The sequence below is a fragment of the Mycteria americana genome, unplaced genomic scaffold (genome assembly GCF_035582795.1).
Source record: "Mycteria americana isolate JAX WOST 10 ecotype Jacksonville Zoo and Gardens unplaced genomic scaffold, USCA_MyAme_1.0 Scaffold_86, whole genome shotgun sequence".
NCBI classification, from domain to species: domain Eukaryota; kingdom Metazoa; phylum Chordata; class Aves; order Ciconiiformes; family Ciconiidae; genus Mycteria; species Mycteria americana.
The window spans coordinates 154909-182799 of NW_027445670.1; the positions used below are offsets into that span (position 1 = coordinate 154909).

The 27891-nt window shown below is 60.3% G+C and overlaps 2 protein-coding genes and 2 long non-coding RNA genes across 12 annotated transcripts; 2 read left to right on the forward strand and 2 right to left on the reverse strand.

Moving 5' to 3' along the window:
- Nucleotides 1-8273: 8273 nt before the first annotated feature.
- LOC142404182 (uncharacterized) lies at nt 8274-11091 on the reverse strand. The gene is made up of 3 exons (XR_012773735.1): nt 10962-11091; nt 8665-8741; nt 8274-8404 (listed from the first exon to the last, which is right to left on the reverse strand). It is a non-coding gene; the product is annotated as an uncharacterized LOC142404182 (long non-coding RNA).
- Nucleotides 11092-11154: 63 nt separating this feature from the next.
- On the forward strand, nt 11155-15112 carry LOC142404172 (uncharacterized). 4 transcript variants are annotated; one of them, XM_075490633.1, is made up of 4 exons: nt 11155-11295; nt 12184-12762; nt 13281-14006; nt 15012-15112. In XM_075490633.1, exons 1-3 carry the CDS (start codon nt 11259-11261, stop codon nt 13979-13981), a joined length of 1317 nt encoding a protein of 438 aa, XP_075346748.1. In that variant the 5' UTR covers nt 11155-11258; the 3' UTR covers nt 13982-14006; nt 15012-15112. The 4 variants fall into 4 exon arrangements, with proteins under 4 accessions (XP_075346748.1, XP_075346749.1, XP_075346746.1 ...); XM_075490634.1 differs by lacking the exon at nt 15012-15112 and having other exon boundaries at nt 13281-14961; XM_075490631.1 differs by lacking the exons at nt 11155-11295; nt 15012-15112 and adding an exon at nt 11371-11736 and having other exon boundaries at nt 13281-14961.
- LOC142404183 (uncharacterized) lies at nt 14966-17311 on the reverse strand. The gene is made up of 2 exons (XR_012773736.1): nt 17174-17311; nt 14966-15117 (listed from the first exon to the last, which is right to left on the reverse strand). It is a non-coding gene; the product is annotated as an uncharacterized LOC142404183 (long non-coding RNA).
- Nucleotides 16191-27767, forward strand: LOC142404177 (uncharacterized). 6 transcript variants are annotated; one of them, XM_075490656.1, is made up of 3 exons: nt 16191-16491; nt 17169-18772; nt 25974-27763. In XM_075490656.1, exons 1-3 carry the CDS (start codon nt 16206-16208, stop codon nt 26814-26816), a joined length of 2733 nt encoding a protein of 910 aa, XP_075346771.1. In that variant the 5' UTR covers nt 16191-16205; the 3' UTR covers nt 26817-27763. The 6 variants fall into 6 exon arrangements, with proteins under 6 accessions (XP_075346771.1, XP_075346765.1, XP_075346769.1 ...); XM_075490650.1 differs by lacking the exons at nt 16191-16491; nt 17169-18772 and adding exons at nt 23127-23202; nt 25546-25623 and having other exon boundaries at nt 25804-27767; XM_075490654.1 differs by lacking the exons at nt 16191-16491; nt 17169-18772 and adding exons at nt 23127-23202; nt 25546-25623 and having other exon boundaries at nt 25807-27767.
- Nucleotides 27768-27891: the final 124 nt, after the last annotated feature.

Below are 27891 nucleotides of genomic sequence, written 5' to 3' on the forward strand. Positions count from 1 at the left end.
GCACGCTGATGCACACGCACACATGGAGCCACGGACACCCGTGCGCTCGCACGCCCAGCGCCTTGCACGCTTGTGCACCCCCGCAGTGATGCACACCCACGCACACCCAACCCCCAGGCCTTTGCACACGCACCGATGCACGCACACGTGGAGCCACAGACACCCGTGCGCTCGCACGCCCAGCGCCTTGCACGCTTGTGCACACCCGCAGTGATGCACACCCGCGCACACGCAACCCCCAGGCCTTTGCACACGCACCAAGCATGCACACACACACATGAGCCATGGACATGCGTGCGCTCACACGCCCAGCGCCTCGCACGCTTGTGCACACTCCGCAGCGACGCACACACACGCACACGCAACCCCCCAGGCCTTTGCACACGCACCGATGCACGCACACACGGAGCCACGGACACCCGTGTGCTTGCACGCCCAGCGCCTCGCACGCTTGTGCACACCCGCAGCGATGCACACCCACGCACACGCAACCCCCAGGCCTTTGCACACGCACGCTGATGCACACGCACACATGGAGCCACGGACACCCGTGCTCTCGCACGCCAGCGCCTCGCACGCTCGTGCACACCCGCAGCGACGCACGCACACACAACCCCCAGGCCTTTGCACACGCACCGATGCACGCACACACGGAGCCACGGACACCGGTGCGCTCGCACGCCCAGCGCCTTGCACGCTGTGCACCCCCCGCAGCGACGCGGACCCGTGCACACCCCACCCCCAGGCCTTTGCACACGCACCGATGCACACGCACGTGGAGCCACGGACACCCGTGTGCTTGCACGCCCAGCGCCTTGCACGCTTGTGCACACCCGCAGTGATGCACACCCGCGCACACCCGACCCCCAGGCCTTTGCACACGCACCAAGCACGCACACGCACACATGGAGCCACGGACACCCATGCGCTCGCACGCCCAGCGCCTCGCACGCTCGTGCACACCCGCAGCGACGCACGCACACCCAACCCCCAGGCCTTTGCACACGCACCGATGCACGCACACACGGAGCCACGGACACCGGTGCGCTCGCACGCCCAGCGCCCTTGCACGCTTGTGCACCCCCGCAACGACCGCGGACCCGTGCACACCCCACCCCAGGCCTTTGCACACGCACCGATGCACACACACATAGAGCCACGGACACCCGTGCGCTCGCACGCCCAGCGCCTCGCACGCTTGTGCACACCCACAGTGACGCGCACCCACGCACACCCGACCCCCAGGCCTTTACACGCACACTGATGCGCACACCCAACCCCCAGGCCTTTGCACACGCACCGATGCACACGCACACTTGGAGCCAGGGACACCCGTGCGCTCGCACGCCCAGCGCCTCGCACGCTTGTGCACACCCGCAGCGACGCACACCCACGCACACGCAACCCCCAGGCCTTTGCACACGCACTGATGCACGCACACACACACGGAGCCACGGGCACCCGTGCGCTCGCACGCCCAGCGCCTCGCACGCTCGTGCACCCCCGCAGCGACGCGCCACCCAGCCGCACACCCTGACCCCCAGGCCTTTGCACACGCACGCTGATGCACGCACCCCCGCACCGTGCACTACGCACCCAGCGCCACGGACCCCGTGCGCTCGCACCCCCACCTCCTTGCACACCCGCGCACGCCCCCTCCCAACATTAATTACCCCCCCCCCCAAAATCCCTTGCACCCGCACCCGGATTGAACCCACCCCCCCCACCCCCCCACCCCCTTGCACGCGCACACACGCGTGCACACCCACATAATCCGGGGGGGCCATATCCTGCCCCGCCCCCCCGTGCCTGCAGGGATTACCCAGATGGGTGGATAATCCGGCAGGCAGGGCGCAGGCAGGGCGCAGGCAGGGTGCAGGCAGGGCACAGGCAGGGCGCAGGCAGGTGCAGGCAAGGCACAGGCAGGGCACAGGCAGGGCGCAGGCAGGGCGCAGGCAGGGTGCAAGCAAGGTACTAGCAGGGCGCAGGCAGGGCGCAGGCAGGGTGCAAGCAAGGTACAAGCAAGGTACAGGCAGGGTGCAGGCAAGGTACAGGCAAGGCACAGGCAGAGCACAGGCAGGGCGCAGGCAGGGTGGCAGGCAGGGTGCAGGCAAGTACAGGCAGGGTGCAGGCAGGGCGCAAGCAAGGTACAAGCAAGTTACAGGCAGGGTGCAGGCAGGGTGCAGGCAAGGCACAGCCAGGGCGCAGGCAGGGCGCAGCAGGGTACAGCAGGGTGCAGGCAGGGCACAGGCAGGGTGCAAGCAAGGTACAAGCAAGGCGCAGGCAGGGTGCAGGCAAGGCACAGCAGGGCGCAAACAAGTACAAGCAAGTTACAGGCAGGGTGCAGGCAGGGCGCAGGCAGGGTGCAAGCAAGGTACAAGCAAGGCACAGGCAGGGCGCAGGCAGGGTGCAGGCAGGGCGCAGGCAGGGGTGCAAGCAAGGCACAGGCAGGGCGCAGGCAGGGTGCAGGCAGGGTGCAGGCAGCCCCGCAGGCAGCAGCAGCGCCTGTGATCCCAGCGCCAGCCCCGCAGCGGCCGCACGGCGGGGGGGACCCCGCGTCCGCCCCCCCCCCCCCCCCCGGCACCCGCGGGGCTCGGAGCGCGGGGGGGGCTCAGCGGCCGGGCCCGGCGTGGCCTCATCCTGCTGCAGCCGCGGCGGGGGGGCTCAGCACCCCGGGGATGCACCCTGCGCGTGGGGCTCAGCACCCGGCTCGATGCAACCCTGTGCACGGTGCTGAGCACCCTCCCAGCTGCACCCTGTGCATGGTGCTCAGCACCCTGGGGATGGATCCTGTGCTTGGTGCTCAGCACCCTTCCAGCTGTGTCCCTCTGCATGGTGCTCAGCACCTTCCAGCTGCACCTGTGCTTCGTGCGTGGTGCTCAGCATCCTTTTGCATGGTACACGGTGCCTCAGCACCCTTCTGGTTGCAACCTGTGCTTGGTGCTCAGCATCCCTGTGCACGGTACATTGGTGCTCAAGCACCCTTCCAGCTGCGTCCCTCTGCATGGTTCTCAGCATCCTGTGCATGGTACACGGTGCTCAGCACCCTTCTGGTTGCACCCTGTGCATGGTGCTCAGCACCCCTTCCAGCTGCACATGTGCTTCGTGCGTGGTGCTCAGCATCCCTGTGCATGGTGCATGGTGCTCAGCACCCTTCTGGCTGCACCCTCTGCATGGTACTCAGCACCCTTCCAGCTGCACCCTGTGCTTGGTGCTCAGCACCCTGCTCAATGCATCCTGTGCATGGAGCTCAGCACCCTTCCAGCTGCGTCCCTCTGCATGATCCTCAGCATCCCTGTGCATGGCGCATGAGCTCAGCACCCTTCTGGCTGCACCCCTGTGCATGGTGCTCAGCACCTTCGCAGCTGCACCCTGTCCGTGTTCCTCAGCACCCTTCCAGCTGCACCCTCTGCATGAGCTCAGCACCCTGCTCGATGCATCCTGTGCATGGTGCTCAGCATCCCTGTTGCATGGTACATGGTGCTCAGCACCCTTCTGGCTGCACCCTGTCCGTGATCCTCAGCACCTTCCCAGCTGCACCCTGTGCTTGGTGCTCAGCACCCTTCTGGCTGCATCCTTGTGCATGAGGCGTGGTGCGCAGCATCCCTGTGCATGGTGCTCAGCACCTGCTCGATGCATCCGTGTGCAGGGTGCTCAGCACCCTCCCGGCTGCACCCTGTGCTTGGTACATGGTGCTCAGCATCCCTGTGCATGGCGTGTGCTGCTCAGCACCCTTCTGGTTGCACCCTGTGCATGGTGCTCAGCACCTTCCCAGCTGCACCCTGTGCTTGGTGCTCAGCACCCTTCCAGCTGTGTCCCTCTGCATGATGCTCAGCACCTTCCCAGCTGCACCCTGTGCTTCGTGCGTGGTGCTCAGCATCCCTGTGCACGGTACACGGTGCTCAGCACCCTTCTGGTTGCACCCTGTGCATGGTGCTCAGCATCCCTGTGCATGGTGCATGGTGCTCAGCACCCTTCTGGTTGCACCCTCTGCATGGTGCTCAGCACCCTTCCAGCTGTACCTTGTGCATGGTGCTCAGCATCCCTGTGCATGGTGCTCAGCATCCCAGTGCATGGCGCATGGTGCTCAGCACCCTTCTGGTTGCACCCTGTGCATGGTGCTCTGCATCCCTGTGCATGGTACACGGTGCTCAGCACCCTTCCAGCTGCGTCCTGTGCATGATCCTCAGCATCCCTGTGCATGGTACAAGGTGCTCAGCACCCTTCTGGTTGCACCCTGTGCATGGTGCTCAACACCTTCCCCGGCTGCACCCTGTCCGTGATCCTCAGCACCCTTCAGCTGCACCCTGTGCTTCGTGCATTGTGCTCAGCACCCTTCTGGCTGCACCTTGTGCATGATCCTCAGCATCGCTGTGCACGGTACACGGTGCTCAGCACCTTCTGGCTGCACCCTGTGCATGGTTCTCAGCATCCCTGTGCATGGTACACGGTGCTCAGCACCCTTCTGGTTGCACGCTCTGCATGGTGCTCAGCATCCCTGTGCATGGTGCTCAGCACCCTTCTGGTTGCACCCTGTGCGTGATCCTCAGCATCCCTGTGCACGGTACACGGTGCTCAGCACCCTTCTGGCTGCACCCTCTGCATGGTGCATGGTGCTCAGCATCCCTGTGCATGGTGCATGGTGCTCAGCACCCTTCTGGTTGCACGCTCTGCATGGTTCTCAGCATCCCAGTGCATGGCGCATGGTGCTCAGCACCCTTCTGGTTGCACGCTCTGCATGGTGCTCAGCATCCCTGTGCATGGTGCATGGTGCTCAGCACCCTTCTGGTTGCACCCTCCGCATGGTGCTCAGCACTCTTCCAGCTGCACCCTGTGCATGGTGCTCCGCATCCCTGTGCATGGTACACGGTGCTCAGCACCCTTCTGGTTGCACCCTGTGCATGGTGCTCAGCACCCTTCCAGCTGCACCCTCTGCATGGAGCTCAGCACCTTCTGGCTGCACCCTGTGCATGGTGCTCAGCATCCCTGTGCATGGTACACGGTGCTCAGCACCCTTCCAGCTGCGTCCCTCTGCATGATCCTCAGCATCCCTGTGCATGGTACACGGTGCTCAGCACCCTTCTGGTTGCACCCTGTGCATGGTGCTCAGCACCTTCCCGGCTGCACCCTGTCCGTGATCCTCAGCACCCTTCCAGCTGCACCCTGTGCTTCGTGCATTGTGCTCAGCACCCTTCTGGCTGCACCTTGTGCATGATCCTCAGCATCCCTGTGCACGGTACACGGTGCTCAGCACCTTCTGGCTGCACCCTGTGCATGGTTCTCAGCATCCCTGTGCATGGTACACGGTGCTCAGCACCCTTCTGGTTGCACGCTCTGCATGGTGCTCAGCACCCTTCTGGTTGCACCCTGTGCATGATCCTCAGCATCCCTGTGTACGGTACACGGTGCTCAGCACCCTTCCGGCTGCACCCTGTGCTTCGTGCATGGTGCTCAGCATCCCTGTGCATGGTACACGGTGCTCAGCACCCTTCTGGTTGCACCCTCTGCATGGTGCTCAGCACCCTTCCAGCTGCACCCTGTGCTTCGTGCATGGTGCTCAGCATCCCTGTGCATGGTGGTCAGCATCCCTGTGCATGGTGCATGGTGCTCAGCACCCTTCTGGTTGCACCCTGTGCATGATCCTCAGCATCCCTGTGCACGGTACACGGTGCTCAGCACCCTTCCAGCTGCGTCCCTCTGCATGGTTCTCAGCATCCCTGCGCATGGTGCATGGTGCTCAGCACCCTTCTGGTTGCACGCTCTGCATGGTGCTCAGCATCCCTGTGCACGGTACATGGTGCTCAGCACCCTTCTGGTTGCACCCTCCGCATGGTGCTCAGCACCCTTCCAGCTGCACCCTGTCCGTGATCCTCAGCACCCTTCCAGCTGCACCCTCTGCATGGAGCTCAGCACCCTTCTGGCTGCACCCTGTGCATGATCCTCAGCATCCCTGTGCATGGTGCTCAGCACCCTTCTGGTTGCACCCTGTGCATGATCCTCAGCATCCCTGTGTACGGTACACGGTGCTCAGCACCCTTCCAGCTGCACCCTGTGCTTCGTGCATGGTGCTCAGCATCCCTGTGCATGGTGGTCAGCATCCCTGTGCATGGTGCATGGTGCTCAGCACCCTTCTGGTTGCACGCTCTGCATGGTGCTCAGCATCCCTGTGCATGGTGCTCAGCACCCTTCCGGCTCGGCTCCCTTTGAAGCCGATGAGCCCAAATAGGTGGGGGAAAATCCTCCCCCCTCTCCTCCATCCGCTGGGAAACATCTAAATGAGGTCAAGGAGCTGGGACGCGGTGCGGATCCGTCCTCCTGCGCCGCACGTCTTCCTCCTGGAGGAAGAGCCCCGTGGGCTGGAGCACCCTTAGGAGCTGCCGGGTGGTCCAAAGCTGGACCACGGAGAAGGTGATGCCTGAGCTTGAAGATGTCATGAGGTCAACCCCCAAGCTTGTCACCTCTCAAAACCACGCCGGGGGGTCCTGGTGGGGTTTTAGCCACCGTGGGGTGGAGATCAGGACACCGTCCTTGAGTTGAGAGGGATGAAAGCCATGAGGGATGGTGTCCTGGTGCACCCACGTGGAGCCAACGTCTCCTCCGGGTTTGGGTGGGCTACTTGGACAACCCTGCAAGATGCTTTGTAGCTAAGAAAGGTTTTTTTCCTTGAGGGATTGGAGAGCTGTGGACCATTCGTGGTGACCTCCAAGAGCTCCTCCTCAAGCCGGTGCAGTCAGGCAGCGGCTCCCAAGGGGTGTCTTCTCCTCCAGGGATGGAGGAGGAAAGTAGGTCAGGCTTCAAGCTGCCTGTTTCTATCAGCTCACGTCTCCCATCGAGCATCTCTGGGGTCTCCATCCTGTCCTCTCCTCCTTCTCCAGCCCAAGGTGGGACAAGCCCATGGGGAACGCTTGGCTGGAGGACCCTGGAGATGCTGCTGCCCTCCCTGCCTGCCCCACAGCAATGCCTGCATCCCTGCCCTCTGTTTCATGGACATCTCACCTCCCACCCCCCAGGGATGTCCTCCTGGCCTTCATCATCCTCCTCAGGGCTGGTAGCTGGAAGGACCAAAGAGGAGGAGGATTCCCAGAGCCCGGAGCTGGGTGAGAGGCAGTTGGGGAATCACCACGAGATGATGCAGACCAGCTTCTCCCATGGCCAGGGCACCTTTGAGGACCTCGATGCTGCTCCTCCCTCAGAGGAGGACGTGCTTAACGCTGAAAATATCTTCAGCTGGAGGTACAGCCTGATCCACCACCACACCGGTGAGTGACCCTACACCTGCCCCAAATGCTGGAGGAGCTTCGGTGATGGCTCCAACCTCATCTCCCACCAGAGGATCCATCATGGCAAGAAACCCTTCTTCTGTGGGAAGAGCTTTGGCCAGAGAGTGGACCTGATCTCCCACCGTAGGATCCATACTGGGGGAGAAGTCCTATGTCTGCCCAAGCTGTGGGAAGTGCTTTGTCCAGAGGTCCCATCTCACCACTCATCAGATGACCCTTGGAGGAGAGAGACCCTACATGGGCCAGGACCGCAGGAAAAGCTTTGGTAGAAGCTCCAGCCTGATCCGACACCAGTGGATCCACGTTGGGAAGAGACCCTATAGATGCCCGAACTGTGCGAAGGGCGTCACCGGGAGCTCAAAGCTCATGGAACACCAGTAGACCCACATGGAAGAGGCTACCTACAAGTTCTCCATGTGCCGGAAGACCTACAAGGAGCTGAGGTCCCACCAGAACCACCACGTGGAGTAGAAGGTGGTGGCGACTCTCCCTGTATGGGTGAGCCTACACTTGCCCCGAGCGCTGGAGAAGCTTCAGCGATGGTTCCGACCTCATGTCCCACCAGAGGATCCATCATGGTGAGAGACCGTATAGATGCCCCAGTTGTGGCAAGGGCTTCACCATGAGCTCAAAGCTCATCGAACACCGGTAGACCCACATGGAGGAGGCTCCCTACAAGTTCTCCGAGTGCTGGAACAGCTACAAGGAGCTGAGGTCCCACCAAAAAACACCACGTGAAGTAGAAGGTGGTGGCAACTCTCCCGGTGTAGGTGGGCATCCATGGTGGGTTGTGACTTTTGGGGTCTCCAGCCCCATACCTCATGCTCAGGTTGCAACAGGCAGTCAAGTTCTGCCCTCATCTTCCTCTGTTCCACCTTTTGTGATCCTCCAGCAATAAAATAAACCTTGGATGGTCCAAGAGACATCGTTAATAAAGCTTAACGTTAATTGGCGCTGGAAAACTAAGCTTTTCTGAGATGGAAAAACCCAACATCTGGATTTTTCTAAGTTGAGGGGTGGGTCCTAGGTGATGTCCAGGAGCTGAGTCCCCCTTCCCCAGACTGGGCTGGCTCTTGAAACCAACTGAGAGGACTTTTCTTCTCCTCCACCTCCATCCTGGGATGCTGGAAATGGGTTGAATTAGTCAGATTTAGGTTTAAATTCCAGCCTTTGGAAGATATTTTTCAGAACGGGAACATCATTTAGGATGGGTGAAATCAAGTCCCTGCTCCCATCTGGCGGTCCCTTGTTGGGACATCCAACTTAGGAGCAAGATCTATTTTTTTTTTTTTTTTTTGGAGACATCTAAATTAGCTTCTCGTTCTCCGTCTTAACACCGCTCGCTGCCTCTCGAGAGCCCCATCCTCCAGCAGAAGATCCTTACCCAGGGACGACCCAAAATCCACATTTCTCAAAGGCCGCGGCCACCCAGGAACGAGGCCAAATGGCGGCGGTTCCTTCCTTCGTTAAAATAAACACGTTAATAGCGCGTTTCCATGGGGGTTTTAATCAACGCCGGGGCCTTTTTCTTGTTTCTTTTTAACCTTTTCTTTTAATTCTCGTGGGTGAGAATGGGCGAATCCGGTTATTTATAGAAAAAAGATCTCGCCGCCCTTTGTCTCTAGTTCTATTTTTATTTTTTTTATTTTTTTTTTTTAATTATTATTTATTTTGTCTAATTAAACCTTGTGGCTGCTCTTCCTTGGAACAGGGCTGCAGAGAGGGGCCGGGAGTGGGGGGCTCCAGCCCGGATCCCCCGAGCATCCCCCGGTAGAACCGGAGGGGGGGGGCGGGTGGTCCAGCCCGGCTCCCCCGAGCATCCTCCGGTAGAACCGGAGGGGGGGGGGGGTCCAGCCCGGCTCCCCCGGTAGAACCGGAGGGGGGGGCGGGTGGTCCAGCCCGGATCCCCCGAGCATCCCCCGGTAGAACCGGAGGGGGGGGGGGGGCGGGTGGTCCAGCCCGGCTCCCCCGAGCATCCCCCGGTAGAACCGGAGGGGTGGGGGGGGGTCCAGCCCGGCTCCCCCGATAGAACCGGAGGGGGGGGGCGGGTGGTCCAGCCCGGATCCCCCGAGCATCCCCCGGTAGAACCGGAGGGGTGTGGGGGGGGTCCAGCCCGGCTCCCCCGCTAGAACCGGAGGGGGGGGGCGGGTGGTCCAGCCCGGATCCCCCGAGCATCCCCCGGTAGAACCGGAGGGGGGGGGGGGGCGGGTGGTCCAGCCCGGATCCCCCGAGCATCCCCCGGTAGAACCGGAGGGGGGGGGGCGGGTGGTCCAGCCCGGATCCCCCGATAGAACCGGAGGGGGGGGGCGGGTGGTCCAGCCCGGATCCCCCGAGCATCCCCCGCTAGAACCGGAGGGGGGGGGGCGGGTGGTCCAGCCCGGATCCCCCGATAGAACCGGAGGGGGGGGGCGGGTGGTCCAGCCCGGATCCCCCGAGCATCCCCCGGTAGAACCGGAGGGGGGGGGCGGGTGGTCCAGCCCGGATCCCCCGAGCATCCCCCGGTAGAACCGGAGGGGGGGTGGGTCCAGCCCGGATCCCCCGAGCATCCCCCGGTAGAACCGGTTTGTTGCAGCCCGGCTCGGTGTGCAGAGGCACAGGAAGGGGCCGGGACAGCGGGATCGGGGGCGGGGGGGGGGGGGGGGGGACGGACACACGGACACACACACGACACCCCACCGTAGACCCCCGGGACCGACCGGAGCGATCCCCGCCGTGTGCTCCGCGGAGGGCGGCAGCGCCCGTAGGTACCGGGGGGGTCCCTGGCAGCGGTTGCGGGGTACGGGGGGGGGGGTCCCGGGCAGCGGTTGCAAGGTACGGGGGGGGGGGGGGGGTCCTGGGCAGCGGTTGCAAGGTACGGGGTGGGGGGGGGGGGTCCTGGGCAGCTCCCGCAGGTACCGGGGGGGTCCCGGGCAGCGGTTGCAGGGTACGGGGTGGGGGGGGGTCCCGGGGGGCGGTTGCAGGGTACGGGGGGGGGGTCCCGGGCAGCGGTTGCAGGGTACGGGGTATGGGGGGGGGGTCCTGGGCAGCGGCTGCAGGGTACCGGGGGGGTCCCGGGGGGCGGTGCCCCGTAGGTAACGGGGGGGTCGCGGGCAGCGCACGGCAGATACCGGGGGAGGGTGGGGGGGGGGGGGTCCCGGACAGCAGCTGCAGGGATCGGGGGGGTCCCGGGGAGCAAGCGCAGGTACCGGGGGGGGGGGTGGGGGGGGCTGGAGCAGGAGCCGCAGGGACCGGGGGGGTCCGGGGCAGCTGCCGCAGGGAATGGGGGGGGGGGGGGGTCCCGGGTAGCGCCCCGTGGGTAGTGGGGGGGTCGTGGGTAGAGCCCTGATGGTAATGGGGGGGGGGTGTCGCAGAGCCCACAGGGAACGGGGGACCCCGGGGTAGCACCCACAGGTACCGGGGGGGGTCCCGGGTGGAAACAGGAGATAATGGGGCACCCAGAGGGAATGGGGGGGGGGGGGGGGGTCCCAGGCAGTGGCCGCAGGGAATGGGGGGGATCCCTGGCAGCACCCTGTAGGTAATGGGGGGGTCCTGGGCAGTGCCCTGAAGGTAACGGGGAACCCCAGGGTAGCACCCACAGGAAATGGGGGTGTCCAGGGCAGCACCCCATAGGTAACGGGACGGTCTGGGGAGGGGGTCTGGAAGAAGGACCCCCCCCCCTCGAGACCCAGCACAACTCCTTACTGTTCTGTGCCTGGTGTAGGTGGTCCCCGTCGGGGCTGAGGGTGATGCTGCACCCCCCGGGTGGGGGGAGACCGGTGCCCATCGATCGCTGCCTGGAGCTGGGATCTCCCTACACATCCTCCAGTTCTCCCCTAAATAACGCCACGGAGGAGGCGGGGTACCCCCCCCAAATAACTTGGGGGGGTCTCTGAAGCCTTTCCAGGTGGACCTTCAACATCACCCAAGGGGATGGGGCTTTACCAGCCGTGTCCGGCTGTGGGGTGACGCGTGGAGCGATGCTCTTCCCACGACCACATCATGCAAGAAAAGAGCCACGAGAGCGCGTCGTCCCCGGGTAAGGACCTTCTGCTCCCCAAATTTCAACAGCTCCCCCCTTTTTCCGTGGCTCCTCTGCCTGGAAAGTTCCCCCAGGCGCCCAACACGCGTCTCCTTTAAGAATATCTGGACCGAGAAGCTATCAACAAGAACATCCAGGGACAAACCCGCCCCACACCGTGATAAGGGTGGTGGCGATAAGAGCAAACCTCATTACTGGCGCTAACGGGCCAGGCAGTGCGGCGTGTGAGAAGGAGGATAAGGAAAGAGAGGGAGACGAGCGGGCAGAGACATAAAACCTGCCCAATTAGCGGTTAACGAAGAGGCTAAGCAGAAACAAACCTCGCCGGTCAGGCTAACGGGTGGGTTTCTACCCACCAGCAGAACTTTGAAGTTCTACCAAGAGCTTTGCAGTTGATAAGGATGCGGCGCTGGTGGGGGGACTGTGCCTACGGAGGAGGTGATGAGCAGGGGAAGGGGGGCAGGGAGGAGAAAAGGGGGGGAGGGCAGACAAAAAAAGGGCGTAAAAGGGGCTGGTGGTGTAGTACAAGGGGGTCGGTCTACGCGTCGGTCATCGCTGTTTGACCTGCTTTTGTTATTCGGTCTTTTTCTTAACTATTTCTGGACCCAGTACTAGCTGCTGGGGGGACTGGTGTGAATGGGTTTGGGGTCATCTACAGGAGTCAGACCGGGGGTGTCGGCACCCCTGGTCTGTGGTGTCAGGTACTAGAGCGAGCTGGGATCCCAGTGCAGCTACTGGAGTGGGTGGAGGTCTTGCTGGAAGGGCTCCAGCAGCTGGGCAGCACCATACTGGGTGGTACTGGGCTGGGCTGGAGCTCCTGGAGGAGGTGGCCGCACTTAACATCCCTTAACACATATCAAATGACTTCCTTTGGTCTTCCGACAGGTGATGGGACAGACGACGAGAAGAAGAAAGAGTCCCAGCCCATGGAAGAGGACAAGGTGGTGCTGGAAGGACCCAGAGAGGAGCCCCAGAAACCCAAGGTGGACATGGACCATGACATTCAGCATCAGCCAGCTGATAAGCAAGGTAGCCAAGTATCGAGAAGACCCCGAAAATGCTCTTTCAAAGGGACGTATGCTGAAGACCTTCAAGAAGACACAACCCAACCAAGGAGTAGGTCCAGAGGGAAGGTGTACAAGTGTGTGGACTGCAAGAAGATCTTCACCTGGGGGAGCAGCCTGACCCGGCACCGAAGGATCCATACGGGAGAGAAGCCCTTCAAGTGCCTGGATTGCGGGAAGAGCTTCACGCAGAGCGTGGTCCTCTTGCGTCACTGGAGGACACACACCAAGGAGAAGCCCTTTCTCTGCACCACGTGCGGGAAACGCTTCTCTTGGCGCTCGGACCTCATCACCCACCAACGCATCCACACGGGAGAGCGACCGTACGCCTGCTCGCACTGCGAGAAGACCTTCCGGAAGAGGTCTCACCTCATGAGGCATCAGCAAGTCCTCCATGATGGTGAGTCCTTGGAGGTGGCTTAGCGTAAGATGTCCCATGCCCTCGTGGAGCTGTGGGTGGGGATGGTCTGGAGAAGCATGTGGTGGGGCTGTGGTGGGATTCCTGCTCCCAGCGTGGCAGCAGTGATGGGGTGGGAGATGTCCCTGGGGATGGATTTGCTCTGTCCCCAGGTTTGGTTGAACTATAGGTGGGGATAGTCCTGGTCTGAGCAGGAGGTTGGACTGGAGACCTCCGACTAATGGAGCTGCACTGGAAGAAACTCCTCCATGCAGGGGGGTTCATAAGTCAGTCTTGGTGATAGCAAATGGTCTCCAAGAACATGTCCCAGGTTCATTTGTGGGCATGGAGGCCTCTCTTTGCCCATCCTCCACCACTGCAAACCCCCTCCTGGGTCTTCCCAACTTGCATTACCCCAACAGATACTTGGGTTTCTCCTCCATCCTTGCTCGTGGAGGTCCTGTCCCCTCCTCTGCCCCACTCATCCAAGTTGGTGTGATGGCTTTGTCTTTCTCGAGCAGGCACCGAGAGCACCCAGATGAAGCCAGGACAACCAGCCCGGGTGCTGGAGGAGAAGTTGGAGAACAAGAAGAAGCAGACACCGACGAGACAAGGGAGTGGCGTGAAGGACACCCACGCAGCCACAAGCAAGTCGGTGGCCCGTGCCAAGCAGAAGACCCATAAATGCCCAGAATGTGGGAAGACCTTCTGCTGGAGAAACAGCCTGAGACGCCACCAAAGAAATCACACAGGAGAACGACCCTACAAGTGCCCAGACTGCGGGAAGACCTTCAACGACTTCTCCAACCTCGTCTCCCACCATAGGATCCATAAGGGAGAGAGACCGTACGAGTGCCCCGAGTGCGGGGAGTGCTTCACCCAGAACTCGAGCCTTTCCAGGCATCGGAGGACCCACACTGGAGAAAAACCTTTTTCCTGCTCTGATTGCGGGAAATCCTTTACTCAGAAGCAAAAACTCATCTTGCACCAGCGGATCCACACCGGGGAGAGGCCGTACAGCTGCCAGCAATGCCGGAAAACCTTTCGGAGCAGCTCCCACCTCGCCACGCACCAGCAGATCCACACGCAGGAGAGCTCCCACGCGTGCCTGGTCTGCGGGAAGTCATTCAGCGTGGGCGCCGAGTGTCTTCTCCATCAGAGGACCCACTTGGAGGAGGTGCCGGTGGGCCAGGGAGCTTCTCCAGGGGGTGACGTGCCATGAAATTAGGGGGTTGTGGCCTCCCTAGGTAGGGACTTCCACCTCTTTGGTCCCATCCCATGAGGCTGGTCATCTTGGAGGGGGAAATTCAGAGATGGCTGGGGGATGCTAATGCCCCACCAAGGTTTTTTTGGGGGGGGATGAGGGGTTGTATGAGCCCGTCTCTGCTTTTAAACATGAGTGCCTGCACATAGAAGTAAAGAAGGAGGAGATTTATCAGCAGGTGCCTTGGGTACACGGACAACATGGCTCTTCCTTCACCCCAACACCTGGGACCATCTAAGAGCCCCAGCATCTCCATGGGGACTTGTGGGTCCAGGGAAAGGAGATATTTAAGAAACGCTGCCTTCCTGGCAAAAACAGGGTGCTCCCATGAGTCCAAAGGGATTATAAAGTCTCGTTAGCCAGCGGGGTCGTTAACAAGACCCAAGGTTGAACAAACTGATGGGACAGCATTGGTACGACGTTTTGGTGGGATGCTGGTTGGCATCTCAGGTCTTGTTTTACAAGCTGTGACTATCGTGTTGTATTTTATTCAGTCGGCTCTTAACACGTTTCTCTGGTCATCACTTGCTTCGTTAAAAGCGTGTACCGTTAATTATTACCTGATTACAAACTGTCAAGATGAACTTCAGCCATGGCGCTCACCAAAGCTGAGGTTTTTCTGCTTCCCGGTGGGATACGGGGATATCGGACCCTGATGGCGGAGGGATGAGCCGCTCTCACCGACGGCTCGGGGACTATTTTACCCCAAGGAAGGAGACGTTGCCGATGGGGGAAACTGTGGCAAAAAAAAGCCTCGGGAGGTTTGGAGGAAGCAAAAATCCAGCCAGGACCCTGCAATAAAAATGGAGCGTATGGGATGCTCCCTTCATTATGTATGTGCACACATACGTATATATACACACCCCCGCGTGCAGACAAATGTATGTGAATATCCCCTCGTAGTAAATAGAAGAAATACCTCTTTTTTTTGGGGGGGGGATGGACGTTTCTATCGGATATTGTGGATTTTGCTCCTAACGTCTTTCAGATTCACGTCCTGTTCATTTAGCAGTGAATAGATTTGGGGGATGCACAAGAGATTGGGAGGGAGGACCACAACCAGGCAGATGACCCGACCCAACCAAAGAGAGATTCTCGGCCGAATCACGTCCTGCTCAGCAATAAAATGGAGACGAGGGGGTTTGGGGGCGGGGGTTGGCCAGCTTTTGGTCGGGAACTTGTTGGACGTCCATCTCCCCATGGGAGGTGGTGAGTGCTGGCCTTTGCATCACTCTTCCTCCTCCTCCTCCTCCTCCTCCTTCTCCTCCTCCTTCTCCTTCTCCTTTTCCTCCTTCTCCTTCTCCTTCTCCTCCTCCTTCTCCTTTTCCTTCTCCTTCTCTTTCTCCTTCTCTTTCTCCTTCTTCTTCTTCTTCTCCTCCTCCTCCTCCTCCTTCTCCTTCTCCTTCTCTTTTCCTCCTTCTCCTTCTCTTCCTCCTCCTCCTTCTCCTTCTCCTTCTCCTTCTCCTTCTCCTTCTCCTTCTCCTTCTCCTCCTCCTTTCTCCTGCTCCTCCTTCTCCTTCTTTCTCTTCCTCCTCCTCCTCCTTCTTCTCTTATTAAACAATTTTTATCTCCACCCACCAGTTTTCTCGCTTTTACTCTTCTTCTCCCCTTCCCGGGTTCACCCACAGTGGGTGGGAGCAGCCAACAGCCCAGCAATGCCCCATCCCGACCCGACCCATCTCCATCCCTGGTCCTCCCGGGGGATGCAATGAATTTTGGGGTGGGGGAAGGAGGAAGGGGACCAAGGGTGGGCGCCGGTCCCGCGTGGAGAAGGAGGAGGGATGGACGAGGAGGAAGGGAGAAGGGATGGAGAGGAAGAGGGATGGAGGAGGAGGAGAAGGAGAAGGAGGGATGGACAAGGAGGAAGGGAGAAGGGATGGAGAGGAGAGGGGATGGAGGAGGAGGAGGGATGGAGGAGGAGAAGGAGAAAGAGGGATGGACAAGGAGGAAGGGAGAAGGGATGGAGAGGAGGAGCAGGAGGAGGAGGGATGGGCGAGGAGGAGGAGCAGGAAGAGGAGGAGGGTTGGAGGATGGAGGAGGAAGAGGAGGGGAGGAGGAGGGGCAGGAGCAGGAAGAGGAGGGATGGAGGAGGAGGAGGGATAGAGGAGGAGGCATGGAGAAGGAGGCGGGATGGAGGAGGAGCAGGAGCAGGAAGAGGAGGGCTTGAGGAAGAGGAGAAGGGATGGAGAAGGAGGAGGAGCAGGAACAGGAGGAGGATTGGAGGAGGAGCAGGAGGAGAGGGATGGAGGAGCAGGAGGAGGAGGGGGGATGGAGGAGGAGGAGGAGCAGGAGGAGGAGGGATGGAGGAGGAAGAGGGGGAGGAAGAGGAGGAAGGATGCGGCTCCGCTACTCACTGTATCCGGGTCACCCGAGGAGCCACCTCCACGGGGACCACCGAGCGGCCCGCAGCCCCCCGCCCCCGGGAGCATCGCCCCCCGCCCGGGTTCTGCCCCCGCCGCACCCCGCAGGTAACCGGGGAGGGGGCCCGGGGCAGCCCCAGCCCCTCTCTTGCCCCCTTCCCGCGTGGAGGATCCACGGGCTGTGCCGTGGGGCTGTGCTCCGAGGGTCCCAAGGGTGGCTGGGGTGGGAGGCAGATGTGGGGCAGGGTGGTGGTGGTTGGGTCCTGCCCAACGCATGGGTCCTACCACCAGGTCCAGATGGGTGCTGGTGGTTGATGATGCTTTGGGACACAAGGTGAGGTGGTGGGCGGTTCCATGCCACCCGTGGGGTGCGAGTGACCATGGGACCCCATCACCTCATCCTCTTTCTTCTCCAGGTCTTCCCGGTGGAGCAAGGGGTGGGCTCTGGATGTGGTGGGAAAGGGTGGCACGGAGGAGAAGCCCCTTGGGCAGGTGGGCTGCAGGGGAGGAGAAGGGCACGATGGTGCTTCCTTAGCCCAGAGGTCCACATGGACCTCCGCTGTCTGGTAACCCTCAATAGATCTCTTTCCCATGGCCTTTTGCTGTGTCCTCATGCCCCGTGAGCTGCATCGGTGTGGGGTTGTAGCCTGGGGTCACCACCACCACCCTCTGGTACCATTGGAGCTGCTGAGCAGGCTAGATTTGGGCATCAGAGCCTTAAACTTTCATAGGAACTTTGGTAAAGGCATTGCCCTGACTTGGGTTCGGGATCTTCGTTCCTACAGCTGACGGGATGGCGGACGGGAAGGAAAATGGCCTGGAGGAACCAGAAGTGTTTGAGCTGTGTTGGGACCTATCTGAGGTGGACATCCCTCAAGAGCCAAACCCGGTGGTGCAGTACGAGTGTGAGAGTCAACCACAGCAAGCCTCTGAAGAACCAAGCAATGACTCCCATGGACGCCCATCGCCAAGAAAGGGTGGGCGGCTGCAAGCCTGCCATGGGAGCCGTGCAACAAAGAGGACCTACAGCTGCAGCAAGAGTGGGAAGAACATTGCTGGGAAGACAGAAGGGGCCATGCACAAGGCCCTCTATAGCTGTCCCGACTGCGGGAAGATCTTCAGTCGGAGGTCCTTCCTCATCCCCCACCAGCGCATCCACACCGGTGAAAAGCCCTTCACCTGCCACGAGTGCGGGAAGGGTTTCCGAGTTGGGTCATCTCTCAACAAACATCAACGGATCCATACGGGCGAGAAACCCTACAAGTGCTCGGACTGCGGGAAGCGTTTCCGTCTCACCTCCACCCTCAGCACCCATCGGAAGATCCACACCAGGGATAAACCCTACGTCTGCCTCGTTTGCGGGAAGACCTTTCGGTTGAGCGCGTACCTGCTGGCCCACGAAGCCACCCATAACGTGGACAACCCTTTTCGGTGTCTTGCGTGCGGGAAGAACTTCAGCTTGAGACGGTACCTGGCCATTCATCAGCGGATCCATACGGGAGAGAAGCCGTTCAAGTGCTCGGTGTGCGGGAAGGGCTTCAACCGGAGATCGACCCTCATCGTTCACCAGCGGGTCCATACCGGGGAGAAACCCTACAAGTGCCCCGAATGCGGGAAGAGCTTCATCATGAGTTCAGACCTCGCCGCCCATCGGAGAATCCACACGGGGGAGAAACCCTACAACTGTCTCAACTGCGATAAAAGCTTTCGGTTGAGCTCCCACCTTGCGAGACACCAGCGAAGCCACACCGGGGAGAGACCGTACAAATGTATGGATTGCGGGCAAAGCTACACAGACAGCTCTGGACTCATCAAACACAAGAAGATCCACATGGAAAAGAAGCAGAGGACATCTCAGGGAGCCCACGCAGGGGAGGGACGTTATAAATGCCCCTACTGTAGTAAGAGCTTCCATGCAAAGTCAGCTCTGGTCCTTCACCGGGCTACCCACAGCGGAGAGCGACCCTATAGATGCTCCAAGTGTGAGAAGACCTTCCGCCACAGCGCAACCCTACTGAAACACCAGCGAATCCATACAGGGGAGAGACCTTTCAAGTGTCCCGACTGTGAGAAGTGCTACAACGATGGCTCAACCCTTCGGAGACACCGGAGGACCCACACCGAGGAGAAACCCTATAAGTGTCCCAGTTGCGGGGAATGTTTCAGTGCCATCGCAGCTCTCCTGAAGCACCAGCGGTTCCACACCGAGGGGAGACCTTACCGATGCTCCGACTGCGGGAAAAATTTCCACTCGAATTTTCTCCTCGTCACCCACCAACGAATCCACACGGGAGAAAAACCCTATACCTGCCCCATCTGCAAAAAAACCTTCCGCCAAGCCTCCCACCGGACGAGGCACCAGGAGATTCACAGGAAGACCAGGGCTGGCGTTGCTTTGCGTGACGTGTCCGAGCATCACGTGCAGAAAGGAAAGACCCAGCACAGAGCAGAAGCAGAGGTGGGATGTGATGATCAATTAACGAGTCCAGACGGTGCTTCCGCAGCTCAACAATAAAAGAATTTGAGACGCCCCGAGTCCATCAGCTGGTCCAAGTTACTCATCCAAAGGAGATGTGCCCCATATCCTACCTGATGACCACGGTTGTGTAAGTCTTTGCACACCCAGATATCAATTTGAGCCCGGTATTAGGGAATTACTGGTGACGCGGGGTTCCTATGTCAATCTTTTTGTAGCGTGACCCTTGTTCTTCTCACCCTGTTCACACTTTGGGCTAAGGCTCCGATGGCTCTCGCTTTTAAATTTAATATTATTCCCTCATAGAATCATAGATTCGTTTAGGTTGGAAAAGACCTTTAAGATCATCGAGTCCAACCTAGCACTGCCAGCTCCACCACTAAACCACATCTACACGGCTTTTCAATACCTCCAGGGATGGCGACTCAACCGCTTCCCTGGGCAGCCTGTTCCAATGCTGGACAACCCTTTCGGTGAAGAAATTTTTCCTCTCCAAGTCCGTCTTCTCCCAAAGTCATCACAACCTCCAACCATCCTCCTCAACTCACCCTTGACTTCATCCCCCATTGACTTCATTGACATCCCCCATTGACCCCTTGACTTCATCCCCCATCGCATGTCCCTATGCGATTCGGACAAAAATCATACTCGGCAACTACTTTTGGATCCCAACCGGTCCTTAAAACGAGTAGAGTGAACGGTATTAACAAATACATCCCGACTGGACCCACCTTCTCGTTTACCGTTGACGAGGGATGGCTAACCCGGCTCCATAGCCATGTCCTACCTCAGCTCAACTTACAGCCGTGAGGCGGTCCCCCCTTTTTGGGGACTGGCGCGGAAGTGCTTGATGGTGTTGACGCTGAAGTCCTGGTCAATAAGCTAGATGCGATGACTGCCTCGCTGTGAAATCTTCGTATTTCCTTACAATCGTCGTTACTTAAGTTGGGAATGGGACCGTGGTTGACCCCCAACCACCGTCCCTTAACGAGAACATCTAATTTACGGCGACCACATTATTACTAAATACCTTAGGGGTAACCCGAGGGAACGTTTCCTTGGCTTTGAGTTGCCTTCAGACCCAACAGTGGGTTCAAGCTGAAACCTCAAGAGAAGTTGACACCAGAAGGCCGCTTGCTAAAATTGGTGACGTCGCCTGGCACGATGCCACCCAACGTCACCTACAAGCCCGGTGGCACTTGGGAAACGTCGCTTCTGATGGAAAGGCGGGCGTAGCTTGACTAGGTGAGGTGCCGCTTCTGAATGAACCTACCCCGGCGCATCTTTGGGTCCTCACCGAGGCAGATCCGTGGTCCATCTCACGGACGACAGCCCCGAACGAAAAGATGGCCATCGGTAGATGCTTGAAGATCGCGTCCCCAGAGCCGGGAGCGGGGTCCGTAGGTGAAGGCAATTCCTTTTGAACCCCTAATCCGTGCCTTAATTCCCTCGGGGGAGTCATTTCCCATCACACCCCCATGAAACCACCAAGGTGATGCTCATCTACGTCGGGAACGGCTGCTCGTGTTTACAACCTTCGTGTTATTTTCTAGATGTCGGCTCTTCGTAGCCACCCTACGAGCGTTAATCTCCCTCTTTGTGTCTTTACTACCCAATTTGGATGCGATTTTAACTCTCCCGCCCCAAATTACCCCTTATTAAATCCTATCAACTCACTACCCTCGACCGCCGCGTCACCCCTACCGCTCTCGGTACGAATTTCTCTCTCATTGAACGTATTTTTTAATTTTTTTATTTTTTTTTTGCAGCATAAACTCTTAAATCAGCTATTGAAACAGGCAAAGGAGCAGGCACAATAAATTTGAATTTAATTTAAACCTTAATACAACTTCACCTTGAAACCGCCTCCCTCGTACCAGAAAAATCAGACAAATTCCAGAATACGTTCCAAAAAATAGTCAAATATCGGCGGCGGGAATCCGTTTTAGGCTCGTCGGTTATTAATCCTGACGACGCTCAACACTAAAAGAGGATGATCTGATCAGGGGATTTGAAATGCTCCAAGTCCCTTAATTATTATATGTATTTTATATATAGTATAATTAATTTTCGCCCAATATTAGGGAATTATCGGATTTACGGTTGTTTGCATCCAGAAAATTGTACTATTCTCTGCACACTTATTCTGAAATAAATGGTTTATTCCTAAAGCTCTTGGTCGGGTGTCTTCCTAGAGAGCTTTATTAATTGCTGCGGGTCGTTAATGAGTAATTTTAGGGGCCGCAGGGACAGGGAAGTGGGATGAGGACGTGGCACCGGGGGGGGATATTGGGGGGGGGGGGACACACGGACGCAGGAGGAGACCCCAAAGACCAGGTAGCACTTTGTCCCCAGCCCGGGGGGTGATTGAGTTGCTCACTGCTGTGATGAGCGGTCAGTTCTCAGCCCGGGGGGGATATTGGGGGGTCCCCGGGAGTTGGGTTTTGGGGGGGGGGTGTTTGGAGCTTGCAGGACTCCAGAGCCGAGCCGCAAATATCCCTTGGGGGGTGGTTTTTGGGGGGGGGGGGGGGTGTTTGGAGCTTGCAGGACTCCAGAGCAGAGATACAAATATCCTTTGGGGGGGATATTGGGGGGTACCTGGGAGGTGGGGTTTTTTTTGGGGGTGGGGGGGATGTTTGGAGCTTGCAGGACCGCAGAGCTGAGCTGCAAATATCCCTTGGGGGGATATTGGGGGGTCCCGGGGAGGTGGGGTTTTTTTTTTTGGGGGGGGATGTTTGGAGCTTGCAGGACTGCAGAGTGGAGCCGCAAATATCCCTTGGGGGGGTCCTTGGGGGGGTGGTTTTGGGGGGGTGGTGTTTGGAGCTTGCAGGACTCCAGAGCAGAGATACAAATATCCTTTGGGGGGGATATTGGGGGGTCCCGGGGTGGTGGGGTTTTTTTTGGGGGGGGGGATGTTTGGAGCTTGCAGGACTGCAGAGCCGAGCCACAAATATCCCTTGGGGGGATATTGGGGGGTCCCGGGGTGGTGGGGTTTTTTTTTGGGGGGGGGATGTTTGGAGCTTGCAGGACCGCAGAGCTGAGCTGCAAATATCCCTTGGGGGGGTGGTTTGGGGGGGGGGGGGGGTGTTTGGAGCTTGCAGGACTCCAGAGCAGAGATACAAATATCCTTTGGGGGGAATATTGGGGGGTACCTGGGAGGTGGGGTTTTTTTTTTGGGGGGGGGGGAATGTTTGGAGCTTGCAGGACCGCAGAGCTGAGCCGCAAATATCCCTTGGGGGAATATTGGGGGGTCCTGGGGAGGTGGGTTTTTTTTGGGGGGGGGGGGGGGGGATGTTTGGAGCTTGCAGGACTGCAGAGCTGAGCTGCAAATATCCCTTGGGGGGGTCCTTGGGGGGGTGGTTTTTGGGGGGGGGGTGTTTGGAGCTTGCAGGACTCCAGAGCTGAGCTGCAAATATCCCTTGGGGGGATATTGGGGGGTCCCTGGGAGGTGGGGGTTTTTTTTTGGGGGGGGTGTTTGGAGCTTGCAGGACTGCAGAGCCGAGCCACAAATATCCCTTGGGGGGGTCCTTGGGGGGTGGGGGTTTTTTTGGGGGGGGGTGTTTGGAGCTTGCAGGACTGCAGAGCCGAGCCACAAATATCCCTTGGGGGGATATTGGGGGGTCCCTGGGAGGTGGGTTTTTTTTGGGGGGGGGATGTTTGGAGCTTGCAGGACCGCAGAGCTGAGCTGCAAATATCCCTTGGGGGGGTGGTTTTGGGGGGGGGGGGGTGTTTGGAGCTTGCAGGACTCCAGAGCAGAGATACAAATATCCTTTGGGGGGGATATTGGGGGGTACCTGGGAGGTGGGGTTTTTTTTGGGGGTGGGGGGGATGTTTGGAGCTTGCAGGACTGCAGAGCTGAGCTGCAAATATCCCTTGGGGGGGTCCTTGGGGGGGTGGTTTTTGGGGGGGGGGTGTTTGGAGCTTGCAGGACTCCAGAGCCGAGCCACAAATATCCCTTGGGGGGGTCCTTGGGGGGTCCCTGGGAGGTGGGGGTTTTTTTTTGGGGGGGGATGTTTGGAGCTTGCAGGATTGCAGAGCTGAGCCACAAATATCCCTTGGGGGGGTCCTTGGGGGGTGGGGTTTTTTTGGGGGGGGGGGTGTTTGGAGCTTGCAGGACTCGAGAGCTGAGCCGCAAATTTCCCTTGAGGGGATATTGGGGGGTCCCTGGGAGGTGGAGGGTTTTTTTGGGGGGGGGGACCCGGTGGCGGCTGCCGGCAGAGGGCCCCGGCCGGTGGGGATGGGGGGATGCGGTCCCCCCCCGTTGGGGGGTTGGCCTTCCTGGGTCAGGCACCGCCGCCGCCGCCTCCTCCATTGTCAACCCGCAGCCCCGCAGCGAACGCCCGGTACCGGCGGAGAGGGGGAGGACCGGTCCGGGACCCCCCCCGGGGAGACCCGGGCGGGGGGAGCACCCGGGACCCCCGGGAACTCGGAGAGGGGCGAGTCCGGAGAGGGGGGGGGGGGGGGGGAGGGACGGGACCCCCGGGAGCCCGGAGCGGGGAGCCTGGAGAGGGGCGACCCCGGAGCTGGGGGACCCCCGGGACCCCCGGGAGCCCGGAGAGGGGCGATCCCAGAGCTGGGGGACCCCTGGGACCCCCGAGAGCGGCGATCCTGGAGCTGGGGGACCCCCGGGACCCCCGGGAGCCCGGAGAGGGGCGAGCCCAGAGCTGGGGGACCCTCAGGATCCCCGAGAACTGCGATCCCGGAGCTGGGGACCCCCGGGAGCCCGGAGAGAGGCGATCCCAGAGCTGGGGGACCCCTGGGACCCCCGGGAGCGGCGATCCTGGAGCTGGGGGACCCCCGGGACCCCCGGGAGCGGCGATCCCAGAGCTGGGGGACCCCCGGGACCCCCGGGAGCGGCGATCCCGGAGCTGGGGACCCCCGGGAGCCCGGAGAGGGGCGATCCCAGAGCTGGGGGACCCCCGGGACCCCCGGGAGCGGCGATCCTGGAGCTGGGGGACCCCCGGGACCCCCGGGAGCCCGGAGAGGGGCGATCCCAGAGCTGGGGGACCCCCGGGATCCCCGAGAGCGGCGATCCTGGAGCTGGGAGACCCCCGGGAGCCCGGAGAGGGGCGAGCCCAGAGCTGGGGGACCCCCGGGACCCCCGGGAGCGGCGATCCTGGAGCTGGGGGACCCCCAGGACCCCTGGGAGCCCGGAGAGGGGCGAGCCCAGAGCTGGGGGACCCTCAGGATCCCCGAGAACGGCGATCCCGGAGCTGGGGACCCCCGGGAGCCCAGAGAGGGGCGATCCCAGAGCTGGGGGACCCCCGGAACCCCCGAGAGCGGCGATCCCGGAGCTGGGGACCCCCGGAACCCCCGAGAGCGGCGATCCCAGAGCTGGGGGACCCCCGGGACCTCTGAGAGCAGCGATCCCGGAACTGGGAGATCCCCGGGACCCCCGGGAGCCCAGAGAGGGGCGATCCCAGAGCTGGGGGACCCCCGGGATCCCCGAGAGCGGCGATCCTGGAGCTGGGAGACCCCCGGGAGCCCGGAGAGGGGCGAGCCCAGAGCTGGGGGACCCCCGGGACCCCCGGGAGCGGCGATCCTGGAGCTGGGGGACCCCCAGGACCCCTGGGAGCCCGGAGAGGGGCGAGCCCAGAGCTGGGGGACCCTCAGGATCCCCGAGAACGGCGATCCCGGAGCTGGGGACCCCCGGGAGCCCAGAGAGGGGCGATCCCAGAGCTGGGGGACCCCCGGAACCCCCGAGAGCGGCGATCCCAGAGCTGGGGACCCCCGGAACCCCCGAGAGCGGCGATCCCAGAGCTGGGGGACCCCCGGGACCTCTGAGAGCAGCGATCCCGGAACTGGGAGACCCCCGGGACCCCCGGGAGCCCGGAGAGGGGCGATCCCAGAGCTGGGGGACCCCTGAAACCCCCGAGAGCGGCGATCCCAGAACTGGGGGACCCCCGGGAGCCCGGAGAGGGGCGAGCCCAGAGAGGGTGAACCCCTGGGACCCCTGGGACCCCAGAGCAGGGATCATCCCACAGCAAGGGGACCCCGGCCCCAGTGCCCCACAGCCCCCCGTGGCACTAGGACACTTGGGGTGGGCAGGAGCATTGCCCCCCCTCCCCGCCCGAGCCCTGGCCCCCCCCCAGGTAACAGGGAAGGGGGGGTCCCAGAGCTCTTTTTTTCCCCAGCCCTAAGGGGGCCATTTCGGGGGTTGGTGGTCCCTGCCTCAGTTTCCCCCTGTGCAACACAATGGCCTAGGGGGGCTGGTTGCAGACCCCCCACCCCTCTGGGTCAAACCGGGTGGTCCATCATAGGCCCGTTTCTTTCCCACCCACGTCTGGGTGCTGCGTCGGGTGGTTTTGGGCTGAGAGCAAGGGATTTCGGGGCTGCGCCGTAGCCAGGGACGTCGCTGACCTTGTCCTTGTCCCCTCTCCAGCTCTGGTGGGACAGAGCTTGCAGGGACATGACGCTGGTCCTGCTCTTCCCATAACCACGTTTCCCAAGCAGGACAAATTCCTTATTTCTCCTCTACCTCCCTTTTGAGGGTGGATCCCTGCATTGGTAACGCTGGCCCCACGTCTTGGGTGGATCTTGGTGTTTTGGAGGGTTTTACGGCCACGAGATGCTGGTGGTGTCCTGCCCGTTGACTTCCCAGTAGGGATGGACTTGGGCAGGAGCAACCCACAACCCAAACTGGGGAACGCGCTCACGGATTGGGGTTTTTTTCCCCCCAAAACCAGGATTTCCCATTCCCAAACCTTGGCCAGATTGAGGAGGAGGCTGCGAGGAAGAGGAGATGCTACGAGATACCCAGGCAGGTGAGGAGGAATTCGCTTGACCTTTCATCTTGTCTTCTCCTCCGTCCTCCAGCCAAGCATCGCTTCTGGCTGCAGGACAGCCCCGTTGCTGACGTAGTCCTCCCAGAGACGGATCTGGGAGGACCTCCTTCCTCTTCCCTCTTGGCAAATCCCCTTCCTCTCCCTTGTTCCTTCCTCCAGCAGGCGATGAGATGGGGATGGAGAACACGGAGGAGAAACCCCACCGGCAGAACCTTGCGGAAGAGGCTGTTTTGAAGGGCTCCATGGAGCAGGAGGTCAACGGGGAGGAAAAGCCAAGAAGATGCTCCACGGGGAGAGGTTGCAAACCCACCCCACGAAGCTTGGAGGAGGAAAGACCGACCATCTGCGAGGAATGTGGTCGGAGCTTCAGCCGTAGCTCGAACCTGGCGGTGCACCAGCGGTTGCACGCCGGCGAGAAGCCCTACAAGTGCTTGGAGTGCGGGAAGAGCTTCAGCCGTAGCTCCCATCTCATCACCCATCAACGTCTGCACACCGGTGAGAAGCCCTACAAGTGTCCCGATTGTGGGAAGAGCTTCAGCGACAGCTCCACACTCATCACCCACCAACGCTTGCACACTGGCGAGAAGCCCTACAAATGCCCCGATTGCGGGAAGGGCTTCAACCAGAGCTCCAACCTCACGTCCCACCAACGCACCCACACCGGGGAAAGACCCTACAAGTGCCCCGAGTGCGGGAAGAGCTTCAGCGTCAGCTCCTACCTGATCCGCCACCAGAAGATCCACACCGGGGAGAGACCCTATAAGTGCGAGGAGTGCGAGAAGACGTTCAGCCAGAGCTCCAGCCTCATCATCCACCAGCGTGTCCACACCGGGGAGAAGCCCTACAGGTGCGTTGACTGCGGGAAGTGGTTTAGGAACAGCTCGGACCTCATCAGGCATCAGCGGACACATACGGGTGAGAGACCCTACCGCTGCCCCGACTGCGGGAAGAGCTTCAACCGCAGCTCCAACCTGATGACCCACCAACGCATCCATACCGGGGAGAAGCCCTACGAGTGTCCTGAGTGCGGTAGGAGCTTCACCGTGAGTTCTGCCTTGATTAAACACCAAAGGACCCACCGGGAAGGGAAGCCCTATGAGTGCCCTGACTGCGGGAAGAGCTTTATCCGCTGTTCGAACTTCATTACCCATCGAAGGACCCACGTTGGGTAGAGACCTGGTGACGCAGGTTGGGTAGAGACCTGGCTGGTGGTCCCCACATCTTCCTGGTTCCCCACAGGGACCTGGATGAATGCAGGTAATATCCATTTGCTGAGATGGGCTCAGCTGTGGGACGCAGACCAATGGCAGGAATTCATTAGGAAGAGTGGACTCATTGGCTTTAGACACCAAAAAGTCACATCTGCTCGGTCCAATAATTTCTTCTGGTGGCATCAAGCAACACCATATGGACCACGGGCTTTTTCCACAGCCAAATGGTGGATGGATTTGGGCACAGACCAAGATTTTGAAGACACCGCTTAGGACTCAGCATCTTCGGGAAGGAAGAACTGGGGTGGAAATGGTCCCACAACCCTGTTGGGACACACCAGGCTGAGTTCTTCCTCATTTACAGGTTGGTTGGTTTGGTTTTTTTCACGTGATGTTATTCGGTGGCATCATGCAACCTCTGTCCTACCCATTTATGGTTCATCTTTGGATGAATAAACTCTTGAGTTGTCCAAAGGGCTTCAGAAGAGGCTCCTGCAACATCTTAGGGATGGAGATGGGTGCAGCCCACCTCCAGGTCCTGCTCTTGCTCCCTTTGTGCTGCCAAAAATAAACAAGAACTCGGCTGCAATAAACTTCTTCTCCACTCATCTCCTTGGCATGGCCTCGTTGAACCCAAAACACCTCGTTTTCATCCAGGCTGGGGCTCGGCCATCTCTAGGGTTGAATTTTCCCAATGGTGCTGCAAGGAGGGGAGTGGTGGGACAACTCCGTGGATGGGTGGAGGGTGAGGAGGACACGTGGGCTCGTGGTGTCCACGTTTTGGAAGGATGCCGCACCCTTATGACATAACCACTGGCACCAAATAAACCTCGTCCATGGTTTGGTTTGAACTCTCATCCTTGTCCAAGGGAAACGGAGAGGGATGGAGAACCCAATCCCAGCTCCAGAGTCTCCACCCCAGCCCCACCACCCCTGCAGCTGCTTCCTGGGGGGGGGGGGGGTCTTACACCCTCTGGGCGCTGAAGATGCTCCCAGCTCCCCAAAATTGGGGAATTTTTTCAGTTTTCCCCTCCAA